The sequence below is a fragment of the Carcharhinus amblyrhynchos genome, unplaced genomic scaffold (genome assembly GCF_965287045.1).
Source record: "Carcharhinus amblyrhynchos unplaced genomic scaffold, sCarAmb.v2.hapA scaffold_452, whole genome shotgun sequence".
NCBI lineage: Eukaryota > Metazoa > Chordata > Chondrichthyes > Carcharhiniformes > Carcharhinidae > Carcharhinus > Carcharhinus amblyrhynchos.
Genome location: NW_027650192.1, coordinates 50,412 through 63,108, shown reverse-complemented (window position 1 = coordinate 63,108; position 12,697 = coordinate 50,412). Strand labels below are relative to the sequence as shown.

Here is a 12,697-nt window from a genome sequence, read left to right as displayed (position 1 = left end):
TTTTACATTGAACCAACTTATTTCCTGCCAATTCTTTTCATAAACACAATACAATTCTACATGCACAGATAGTGCCAGATATTAATGGAGACTTCGATCAGATATTCCACTCGGGTGAAAGAACCACAATCAGTACAACTTTACTGATTTTACCGGGCGGCACGGTAGCACAGTGGGTTAGCACTGTTCCTTCTCAGCTCCAGGGACCTGGGTTCGATTCCTGACTAAGGTCACTGTCTGTGTGGAGTTTGCACATTCTCCTCGTGTCTGTGTGGGTTTCCTCCGGGTGCTCCGGTTTCCTCCCACAGTCCAAAGATGTGTGGGTTAGGTTGATTGCCCATGCTAGAAAATTACCCCTGAGTGCCCTAGGATGCATGGGTTAGAGGGATTAGTGGGTATGATATGGGTGTAGGGCCTGGGTGGGATTGTGTTCGGTGCAGACTCGATGGGCCGACAGGCCTCTTTCTGCACTGTAGGGTTCTATAATCTATGATGATCTTTACACTGACAAATATACCCTACAATACTTATTCACTGGGTGTCAGGTAATCCATTCTGGTTAGTCATCCACACTCAAATTTTGATGACATTATTACTCCCACCAAACATTACTTCAGAGCGATCACCTTCACTGATGGTAATCTTACAATAGATAAGATTGAGTAGTTCACTATTCCATAGCCTATAGAACCCTACAGTGCAGAAAGAGGCACTTCGGCCCATTGAGTCTGCACCGAACACAGTCCCACCCAGGCCCTGCCCCCACATCCCTACATATTACACCCACTAATCCCTTTAACTTACACATCCCTGGACACTAAGGGCAATTTCTTAGTGTGGCCAATCAGCCTGACCCACACATCTTTGGACTGTGGGAGGAAACCGGAGTACCCGGAGGAAACCCACGCAGACACGATGAGAATGTGCGTACTCCACACAGACAGTGACCCGAGCCGGGAATCGAACCCAGGGCCCTGGAGCTGTGAAGCAGCAGTGCTAACCACTGTGCTACCGTGCTGCCCAATTCAATATTATTCAATACATTAATTTCATTGAGTCATGAACCCGTGCGTAACATACCGAGGCTCACTGTCAGTTGATGAAAAGGATTAAAACCACAGAGATATTTCAAGCCATCTGATTTCAGTAACTTACACTGTTCACCTGGAGTCTGTATAACAGTGACAATGAGATCAGCATGGAGCATTTTCATTCAGAGTTTAAAATCAGATTTACACATCCTGAATGGTTAGAGTCACTTACCAGGAACACCAACAATGGCAATGATCGGGTAGAATATTTTCTCAGCTATCTCAACTGGATAATGCATCTTCAGTACGAGGTGATGTCCTCTTCCAGCTGCTGGCAGTCCCTCGATCTTAAACTCTGAGGTTATATATTCCCAAAGCCTTTCATTTATACACTGTAAATTCACCTCTGGGACCTGGTGACAGGTTTGAAGTTTTGTTTTAAATGCATGAACAAACAGATTATGACATTGAGTTCAGTGATGCAAACTGTTTATTTTTAGGCTTGACTTACTTCTTTCCAAACACTGGATTCTGCTGATCACATTTATCAACGAATAACAACAGGGAAGATACTGTCCACACAAACTCCATCAGTCCCATCTCTAGATCTCAGATAGTTTCAGTGATATCTGTCACTGGACTGTGACATTCAGTATTTGAGTTTCAATTGTTACCGTGTCTCTCGGTGTGATCATTAACTGTGGACATTTTGTGATACCAGAGAACCATAGAAAATTACAGCTCAGAAACAGGTCCTTTTGGCCCTTATTGTCTGTGCTGATCCATTTTTTGCCTAGTCCCACTGACCTGCACTCGGACCATATCCCTCCACACCCTCTCATCCATCAACCCGTCCAAGTTTTTCTTAAATGTTAAAAGTGACCCCACATTTACCACTTTATCCAGCAGCTCATTCCACACTCCCACCACTCTCTGTGTGAAGAATCCCCCCCCCCAAATTATTCCCTTTAAACTTTTCTCCTTTCACCCTTAACCCATGCCCTCTGGTTTTTTTCTCCTCTAGCCTCAGTGGAAAAAGCCTGCTTGTATTCACTCTATCTACACCCTTCAAAATGTTATCATCCGTCATCAAAGAAGAAATAGCGAGGCACCTAGAAAAGATCATGGCTGATCTGATAGTGGATCAGTTCCACTTTCCCGCTTTCTCCCCTTAATTCCCCTCTCTATCAGAAACCTATCTACCCGTGACTTCAATATATTCAGCGAGGCAGCCTCCACCACTTCAACGGGCAGAGAATTCCAGAGATTCACCACCCTTTGAGTGAAGAAGTTCCTCCTCAACTCCATTCTAAACCACCCCCCCTTTATCTTGAGGCTGTGCCCTCTGGTCCTGCTGTCCTTTCTAAGCAGGAAGAATCTCTCTACCTCTACCCTATCCATCACCTTCATTATCTTATACGTCTCTATAAGATCCCCCCTCATCCTTCTAAACTCCAATTGAGTCTCTCTTCATAGTCCAACCCCCTCCGGGCTGCCAGGGCCAATGTGCCTGATTCCACCACCTGATGGCACATTAGCAACATTGAAGAGACATCTGGATTGAGACATTATTGGAAGTGAGAGGGGTACAGACCGAGGGAGTGCAGAGGTTTCTTTTTAAATAGGGCATCATTATCGACACAGGTTTGGAGAGAGTCGAAGGGCCTGTTCCTGTGCTGTCCGTTAATCTGCCCTTCGTTCTGAGAGTGAGCATCAGGAAAGATACAACTAGGGTAAGAGACAGTTCGACAAATCAGATCACGAGACTGTGTTCCTGCTACACGCTTACAGCAAAGGCTTAAGGGGGGATAATCCATCAAATAAAGTCATGTAATGTTGGTCCGAGGAATCGAAAAATCTCCTACGGAGCTGCTCAGAATCCGGGGACTGCTCAGAATTTAACAACACTGTGAGCAGCCTGAAGGAGTGTGTCACTACAGTAACTAACTTCATTAGGAAATGTGTAGGAGACTGTGTGCCCAAGAACATATCGCATGTGTTTCACAACCCCAAACCATGGATGGACAGGGATACCCACGGCTTGCTGAAGTCCAGGTCTGAGGCATTCAAGTTTAACGACCCTGATCGATACAATACAGCCAGATATCAGCTACACAGACGCCAAAATGATGCCAAAAGCCAGTACTGAACCAAGCTAGTGCCCCATGTTAGCCATAGGGGCCTCCACCGACTATTGTAAGGTCTGCAAAACAAAGCAGGCTACAAGATGGAAGCGTGTAAATCACACACCCATTTCTAATAAGCTCAGTGTGTTATATGCCCGTGTTGAGCATGAGGTCAGCAAGAGCATGCCCTCCACCCTCAGATGAAGCTGTGTCTGAGGTCACCATTAGAACATAGAACATCCCAGCGCAGTACAGGCCCTTCGACCGTCGATGTTGCGCCGACCAGTGGAACCAATCTAATGACCCTCTAACCTAAACTATTCCAATGTTATCCATATGCCTATCCACTGACCATTTGAACGCCCTTAAAGTTGGCGAGTCCACAACTGCTGCAGGCAGGGCATTCCACACCCTTACTACCCTCTGAGTAAAGAACCTACCTCTGACATCCGTCCTATAATTACCACCCCTTAATTTAAAGCTGTGTCCCCTCGTGTTAGCCATCACCATCCGGGGAAAAAGGCTCTCACTGTCCACCCTATCTAACCCTCTGATCATCTTGTATGCCTCAATTAGGTCACCTCTTAACCTTCTTCTCTCTAACTAAAGTAACCTCAAGTCCCTCAGCCTTTCCTTATAAGACCTTCCCACCATACCAGGCAACATCCTGGTAAACCTCCTCTGCACCCTTTCCAAAGCCTCCACATCTTTCTTATAATGCGGCGACCAGAACTGTACGCAATACTCCAAGTGCGGCCGCACCAGAGTTTTGTACAGTTGTGACATGACCCCACGGCTCCAAAATTCAATCCCTCTACCAATAAAAGCTAACACACCGTACACCTTCTCAACAACCTTATCAACCTGGGTGCCAACTTTCAGGGATCTATGCACATGTACCCCGAGATCTCTCTGCTCGTTGACACTACCAAGAGTCTTTCCATTAGCTCAATACTCTGTAATCCCGTTACTCCTTCCAAAGTGAATCACATCACACTTTGCTGCATTAAACTCCATTTGCCACCTGTCAGCCCAGCTCTGCAGCTTGTCTATGTCCCTCTGCAAACTGTAACATCCATCCTCACTGTCTACAATGACTTTGGTGTCGTCAGCAAATTTACTAACCCATCCTTCCACACCCTCATCTAGGTTATTTATAAAAATTACAAACAGCAGTGGCCCCAAAACAGATCCCTGAGGTACACCACTAGTAACTGAACTCCAGGTTGAATATTTCCCATCAACCACCACCCTCTGTCTTCTATCAGCTAGCCAATTCCTGATCCAAACCAATAAATCTCCCTCAATCCGTATTTTCAGCAGTAGCCTACCATGGGGAACCTTATCAAATGCTTTGCTAAAATCCATGTACACCACATTAACTGATTTACCCTTATCCACCTCTTTGGTCACCTTCTCAAAGAACTCAATAAGGTTTGTGAGGCATGACCTACCCTTCACAAAACCGTGTTGATTATCCCTAATCAATTTATTTCCCTCTAGATGATAATAAATCCTATCCCTTATAATCCTTTCCAAAAATTTGCCCACAACAGAAGTAAGACTCACCGGTCTATAATTCCCAGGATGGTCTCTACTCCCCTTCTTGAACAAGGGGACAACATTTGCTATCCTCCAGTCTTCCGGCACTATACCTGTAGACAATGTTGACATAAAGATCGAAGCAAAAGGCTCTGCAATCTCCACAATAGCAATGTTCTTGACAGATACATGAATAGTCAGGGATAGAGGGTTACGGACTGTGTGGAGACAAAAGATCTTTTAGTTTAGAAAAGTGTCATGTATCAATGCTTGCTTGACAGGCCGAAGGGCCTGTTCCTGTGCTGGACTGTTCTTTGTTCATGATGACATCATGGGGAAGGTTCTAGAAAATATCTGGAGCATTGGGTTCAGCCATTCAATTGAATTTGTGCCTCACTTGTTACTGTGGGCTTGTTGGGTTTTGTTTGGTAAGAGGATGAAGACATCTGGACCCAAGGTGGACAAATAGCATTAACATTCAGAGCAGCTGGGATATCATTGCCTTGAGGGGCTGAATGGCCTCCTCCTGTTCCTACATTGCAATCATCCAATCCAAATCCACCAGCATTCCCAAACTCTGATTTTGGAAACCCACGCGGACACGGGGAGAACCTGGAAAATCCACATACATGGGGTGAGGCCCAAGCCACAGCACAAGACAGAGTCTGATGGAGGGACATTGTTGCAGCTTTGTGTCCCAGCTGGGTCTAGGAGGATAACTATAGGGGAGATGGAGAGAAACTATTTCCTGGTGTTGGATAGTCCAGGACAGGGGAGCAGAGTCTTCAGACTGGAGCGGAACTCTTCAGGGAGGTTGTTCGGAAGCACTGATTCCCACTGAAGATGGAAATCGGGAAGTCTGACCCTGGAAATGTTGGGAGTTAGTCAAACGTTTCCAAACTGAGCTAGCGAGCTATGTGTTAGCTCAGGTTATGAAGGGATGTGGAATCAAAGCAGCTCCATAGAGTGAAACTCATGGTCAGCCATGATCAAATTCAATGGTGGGACAGGATGGAGGGGCTGAGTGGCCTCGTCCGCTTCCTCTGACCGGCCGCCGTTCCAGAGCTCTGATTGGCTCTGGGTATTACAGACTCCACCCCCTCTCCCTCATTGGTGCCTGGATTCATCACCAATTCCTGATTGGCAATCTGACAGCCAATCAGCATTGGGGCTGTCATTCCTGGGATTGGGTGGGGGATATATAAATTCAGGAGCTTGTGTTAGGAAGGGACACTCTGGGAACTTTCCAGGTAGCAGGAATAGTGAAGATGGCTTTCCAAGTGTGTCAGAACTACCACAAGGATTGTGAGGATACTGTGAATAAGCAGATCAGCCTGGAGCTCTATTCCTCCTATGTTTACCTCTCCATGGTGAGACTTTGTGATGATTGGGGTTTAAATTTAAAATAATGGTCTGGTTGTGTTCTGAGCAGGTGCAATATCTTTACCAATGAATTTGGCTTTAAATGATAGTTGTTGGTGATAAATGTTACTGAGGGACAGGGTCTTGTAGCAGACTGCTCCCTGTCTGGAATAACTTGACCTGATTCTGAAGAGTTTCCACCTGAAATAGGCTCCATGAAGCTTCTGACAGAGGATTAATATTAATGTCACAAAGCCACTGTGCAGGGTGGACTGGGCCTCCAATCCCCTTGGAGGATTGATTTCTATTGAAGGATAGAGGGTTCATGGGGTGCATCTGGTCAAACTATCCAACTTGGATGGAATTAAATTTAATTGGGTCCCCATCCCATTGTGGGGAGAGATAGTGGGAAGAATGTCCCACTGTTACATTAAGTGTGGACTGAATGAAGCAAAACTTCACTCCCTTTCTTCAAACTGAGGCCTGGATAGAGTGGATGTGGGGAAGAGGTTTCCATTACTGGGTGTGACTGGGATCATGGGGTGGAGCCTCTGACTGAAGAAGTAACTCTGGAACTGAGATGAGGAGGAATTTCTTCAGCCAGAGAATGGTGAATCTGAGCAATTTATTGCCACAAAGCTGTGGAGACTGGATCATTGAATATATTTAAGGCAGAAGTTCTTCCTTGGTAAGGAGATAATGGGTTTGACAAAGTTATTAACCATGATTTAGATGCTGGAGCAGATTCAATGGGCTAAACAGCCTAATATTGTGTGTCTTCTGAGTCAGTAAATATGCAGTGATTGTTCTGACTTCCAAGTGTCCCCTGGATAATCCCTGCTCTGACTCTTTACCCACAGTTCTGTTACTTTGACCGGGATGATGTTGCCCTGAGTCACTTTGCTGAGTTCTTCAAGGAGCACTCACATGAGGAACGGGAACACGCTGAGAAACTGATGGAATTCCAGAATAAACGTGGAGGCAGAGTCATCCTGGAGGATGTCAAGGTCGGCTTTGTCTTTGATGCAATGTATTTTGTTCAGAAAGTTCACTTGTGGATTTGTAATACTGGGTTCAGAGCATCTGAAGTGATCAACTTCTAGTGAGTTGAGGATGGGTGGGGGATTAGTCAGTGTGGTTTTGATCATCCTGAGCTAGAGAAATGTGGAGGGAAATCATTCCAGTATAAGAAGAATGAGTGATTAATGGCACTTCCCATTGCGTGGCTACTCTTAGCCAATGCACTGACTGTGTCCAGTGTTGGTCTTTGTCACTAATGAAGCCAAATCTCCAGATAATATCTGTTAGTTCTAACCTTAAACTATAAGCATCACATCTTTTTGTTTTAGAAGCCAGAGCAGGATGAGTGGGGCAATGGTCTGGAGGCAATGCAGAGAGCTCTGCAGCTGGAGAAGGATGTGAACCAGAGTCTGCTGGATCTGCACAAACTCTCCTCTGGGAACACTGACCCTCATGTAAGTTTCTCATTTCTTTTTGAAGGAGCTTTCTTGCCCTTGATGTCCCAGAACGTGACATGGAAAGTGGTGACTCCAGCCAATTCAGTATTTAATCCAGTTGGAGTCGTACAAGACCCCAGTTATACCTCTGTACACACTTTGGAAGGGGGGGGGGGTGTTTTGAATTTCACTGGATTAGTAAACTAGAGACCCACGGTAATATCTGGATTCAAATCTCTCCATTAGTGCTTGGTGAAAATGAAGTTTGCTAATGCCCATTTTAGGGAAGGAAATCTTCTGTTCTTGCCCAGTCTGGCCTACTTATGACTCCAGACCCACAGCAATGTGACTCTTCAATGGTTTGAATCAAATCCACCAACTGATTTTTGGATTACTGGTATTGGCTACAGTAGACAAGTGACAGGGAGGGGGATTCAATTTATTTCCTGAGGTAACTTTTTTAACTTCAGCTGTGTGACTTCCTGAAGACTCACTACTTGGATGAACAAGTGAAGATGATCAAGAAGCTTGGAGATCACATCACCAACCTGAAGAGACTGGGAGCCCCTGAGAATGGTATGGGAGAGTACCTGTTTGACAGGCTCACCCTCAACTGACTGGGATTCGAATGGAAATGTCAGCTTTGCTGCATTGGAAAATAAAACATTTTTGTCTATAATTCTGTAGCTGATGTCATTATTTTGACTCCTTTAAATCCCAATCCAGCTTCTTAAACGTGATCCAATTCCTGCCCAGGACAATGACACTGATTCAGAAACATGGGGGATTTCTGTGTTAGAAATGTGCAGTTTCAATGTGGTTCTCCCTCAGCTGTGGGTGAAAGCCCCCATGCTGTTGTGGCATTGCATTGAATACAATGTCAACCCTTTTCCAGTGTGGGGAATCTCTGCTTCTGACTCACATCCATCAGAAGAATGAGCTTCCTAATTCTGATACCTTGTACCAGACTGCCTCAAACCCCCTCTCTGTATTATTGAGGGTAACTCTGTATCTGGAGCAGTGAGTGGCAGCTTCACAATGCAGCTTGATCTTGAGTGAGTGAATACAGAATTACCGTGTCCAAATATTCCCCATCTGGGGGAAGGGGGTGAAATATTGCATTTCATTTCTGTTCACTTTGGGGTTAAAACTCCATCAGGCCTTTAATAGTGATTTTATATTTTGAAATGAATTTAATTTCAGGGTAACTCACTGACTGTTATTTCACTCCCATTAAAAAGGGATGAGCAGAAATAGGCCATTCGGCCCAACAAGTCTGACCCACCATTCAACAAGATGGTATTTCTGATCCTCTCCATTCCACTTTCCTGCCTCATCCCCACTGAAATAATCATCAGCTCTGTGATTCTCCCACCAAACTGCATCACTTCACATTCTCCTGCTTTTACATCCCATTCCCCAGGGACTGACCGAGGGGAGGGGGACGGAGTGACCGGGGGGAGGGGGACAGAGTGACCGAGGGGAGGGTTATCCGGGGGGAGGGGGACGGAGTGACCGAGGGGAGGGTTATCCGAGGGGGACGGGGTGACCGAGGGGGGGGTTATCTGAGGGGAGGGGGACGGGGTGACCGAGGGGAGGGGTATCTGAGGGGAGGGGGACGGGGTTATCTGAGGGGAGGGTTATCTGAGGGGAGGGTTATCTGAGGGGAGGGGGATGTGTAAATACTAATATGTTGGAGTGATAGTTTAGTGAAAAGTGAATGGTTTGGGAGAGGGTCAATGACTCTATAACAGACGGGGGATTTTTTATTGAGTTATTTGAAGGTCCAGGAGTTAAAATGTTTAATTTGTGTAAATGATATTTTTAATAAATTAAAGGGGACAGAATGATGTTGGAGTTTCCTCTAGAATTGATTAAATTGATGAGAAACATTAGAATGATTGGAGTTTGTATTTTATTGACACCGAGTTAATTGGGTTATTAATGAACAGCCTGGGGGGGGGGGGGGAGTGTGTTAGACTTGGGGGGGGGGGGAAGAGTGTTAGACTGGGGGGGGGGGAAGAGTGTTAGACTAGGGGGGGGGGAGTGTGTCAGACTTGGGGGGGGGGGAGTGTGTCAGACTTGGGGGGGGGGGGAGTGTGTCAGACTGGGGGGGGGGGGGAGTGTGTCAGACTGGGGGGGGGGGGAAGAGTGTTAGACTGGGGGGGGGGGGAGTGTGTCAGACTGGGGGGGGGGGAGTGTGTCAGACTGGGGGGGGGGAGTGTGTCAGACTGGGGGGGGGGGGGGAGTGTGTCAGACTGGGGGGGGGGGGAGTGTGTTAGACTGGGGGGGGGGGGGGAGTGTGTCAGACTGGGGGGGGGGGGAGTGTGTCAGACTGGGGGGGGGGGGAGTGTGTTAGACTGGGGGGGGGGGGGGAGTGTGTCAGACTGGGGGGGGGGGGAGTGTGTCAGACTGGGGGGGGGGGGAGTGTGTTAGACTGGGGGGGGGGGGAAGAGTGTTAGACTGGGGGGGGGGGGGGAAGAGAGAGTGTGTTAGACTGGAGGCGGCAGGAGGTGACACTGGGAGGAACAGCAGCTGCAGCACCAGCCGGGAGGGTTATAGCGGGCCCTGGTGGCCGGGAGGGGAAACAGCAGCAGCGCCGTCTCTGCCCAAAGGCTTCCCCAGTTCAGCTGCTCAGAGGCTCTGGGACCCTCCTCAAATTCCCCACCACCCCCACCCTCCCCTCCCCACCTCCCCCCCTCTCCTCTCCCTCCCCCCCTCCCCCAACCCTCCCCTCCCCTCCCCTCCCCCCCCCAGACAAACTTGGTTTGTTTTCACTTGAGCATCAGAGGCTGAGGGGGTGGGGGTGGGAGTGGGTGGGGTGGGGAGGGGAGGGGGGTGACCTGATGGAAGTTTATAAAATGAGACCTGGATAAAAACAGACAGTTGGAGTCTATTTCCCAGGGTCAAAATGTCAATTACTAGGGGGATGTGGGTTGAAGGTGACAAGGGGAAGTTTAAAGGAGATGTGAGAGGCAAGCTTTTTTTAAAAAAAGAAACTACACGGAGGATGGTAAGGAGCTGGAATGAGCTGCTGGGGGGTGGGTGGTGCGGTGGTGGTAGAAGCAGATACAAGAGCAATGTTTAAGAGGCATCTTGACAGATACATGATTAGGCAGTGATGTGGGATACAGACTGTGTAAAGGTGAAAAAAGTCTTTGTGTTGATAGAGGCTTGGCAAGCCTGTTCCTGTTCTTGATGGGATTTCCAGTCACACCCAACTTCATTCATGGAGTAGGCATTAGGAGAGCCCCTGTACAGATCCCCAGGGGATTGGACTAGGCCCTTCCTGCCAGTGGGTGTGCCACATGTATTAGCCCCTCCTCTCCATCCCCTACATCCTAACCAAATCCCAGCAATGTCCCATGGCTGAATCCAATTCTCTACAACTTCATGTTACACCATCATGAGCAGAGACCAGTCTAGCTCAGGAACAGGCCCTTTGGCCACCAAGCATGTGTTAACACATGGACACCTTTCTAAGCAAAACAAGGTTACCGCTACATGATCCATGTATCTGTCAAGATACAATAGAACATTTAATGGATATCTGCTTCTACTGCCCCCTTCTGGCTGTGCATACCAAGCACTCACCACTCAAAGAAAACATTTGCCTCTCATCCCCTTTCATGCAAGGGGGAGAATGTTTAATGTTCTGGGGACCCAGGTTTGAATCCTGTTATAGCAAATGGTGGAATTTGAATTCAGTCAACATCTGGAATTAAAGAATGTACTGGTGACCATGAAACCATTGGCGATTGTGGGAAAGACCCATCTGGTTCACTAATGTCCAACAGGGAAGGAAATCTGTCCTCACACAGTCCAGGATATGTGTGACTCCAGAGACACAGCAGCGTGTGACTCAACTCCCTCTGAACTGAGGGGCTCGCTAGTCAACTTCAAGGGCAGCTAGGGATTGGTAACAAATGCTGGCCAGGCAGTGACACCCGTGTCCATGAAGCAAAGAAAGAATTCTGGTTCCTTTCTGGGAAGAATCTGTCATCCTTACCTGGTCTGGCTGACATTGAAACTCCAAACCCACAGCAAGATGGTTAACAACTTCCCTCTGAAATGGTCCAGCAAACTCAGTTCAAGCACAATTAGGGACGTACCAAATCCTGGGCTTGTCAGTGACATAAACGGATGGTCTGGTTGGGAACACATGATCGGGGCAGTCTTGGAGGTCCAAAGGGCCTATTCATGTGCTGTATTTTTCTTTGTTTCTTAGTTTCTATTCTCATCGTATCTGTGTGGGTTTCCTCTGGTTGTTCCGGATTATTCCCACAGTCTGATAGACGAGCTGGTTAGGTACATTGGCCATGCTAACTCCTCCCTCAGTGTACCCAAAAAGGCACCAGTGTTTGGTGACAAGGTGATTTTCACAGTAATTTTATTGCATTGTTAATGTAAGCTTTTGATACTTTATAAATGTTAAACTTTCTCTGATTATGAATTGTTGAATGTTTCTGGGAATCCTCATTGAGCTGTTAGTGTAAATGAACGTGGATAAGTTCATAATCGGAAACAAGAATCCTCCTGCCAGCTTTGAGTTTAACTCCTCGATCCAAGGGATTGGATATTTATCCATCTGTAAGAAGCAGTTTACCGTTTGTTTAAAATTCCCCAGTATGAAGTATTTGTATTTGTTCCTGGGACCTGACTGTCACTGACCACCCAGCATGTATTACCCATCCCCAGTTGCCCTTGTTCAGAGGGCACATTGCTGTGACTCTGGAGTCACGATTAGGCCTGACCACAAAATGATGACAAATTTACTTCCTTCGTCCATCGGTGAACTGGATGTTCTTTTTTTTCCAAAAATCGACAGTGTTTTTATGGTCACCAGCAGATTCTGAATTCCAGATACATTTATTCAAATTCCACCGTCTCCCGTGTTGGGATTGGAACCCAAGTATCCAGAACATTTGCTGAGTTTCTGTATTAATAGTCTAGAGATAAAACCACCAGTCCATCACATCCACACCCTGAGTGTACACACCTTGAGTTGCGGTAACCTTGACACATCATATTATATACGCCTGCAGGGCCTTCAGATCGGACAGCATTAACTCCCTCAATCAGGGAGCTCATATCCCAATATGTCCACCTGATGGTTATTGTTAAAGTCATTACGTATGTCTCTCTGTCTCATTCTGTGCTTCTCTCTCTGTCTGTCTGT

At 46.9% G+C, this 12,697-nt stretch overlaps 1 protein-coding gene across 1 annotated transcript; it reads left to right on the top strand.

The window, feature by feature from the left end:
• The first annotated feature begins 5,967 nt into the window (after nt 1–5,967).
• On the top strand, nt 5,968–8,141 carry LOC145339410 (ferritin, middle subunit-like). Its single transcript, XM_080183861.1, has 4 exons — nt 5,968–6,069; nt 6,922–7,068; nt 7,411–7,536; nt 7,989–8,141. The coding sequence occupies exons 1-4, from the start codon at nt 5,968–5,970 to the stop codon at nt 8,133–8,135; spliced, it is 522 nt and encodes a 173-aa protein (XP_080039987.1). The 3' UTR covers nt 8,136–8,141.
• The last annotated feature ends 4,556 nt before the right edge of the window (nt 8,142–12,697 follow it).

Coding starts and splice junctions, on each gene's coding strand:
- LOC145339410 (XM_080183861.1), top strand. CDS start 5,968: ATGGCTTTCCAAGTGTGTCAGAACTACCACAAGGATTGTGAGGATACT. Junction 6,070..6,921: donor CCTATGTTTACCTCTCCATG/GTGAGACTTTGT, acceptor CTTTACCCACAG/TTCTGTTACTTTGACCGGGA. Junction 7,537..7,988: donor CTGGGAACACTGACCCTCAT/GTAAGTTTCTCA, acceptor TTTTAACTTCAG/CTGTGTGACTTCCTGAAGAC.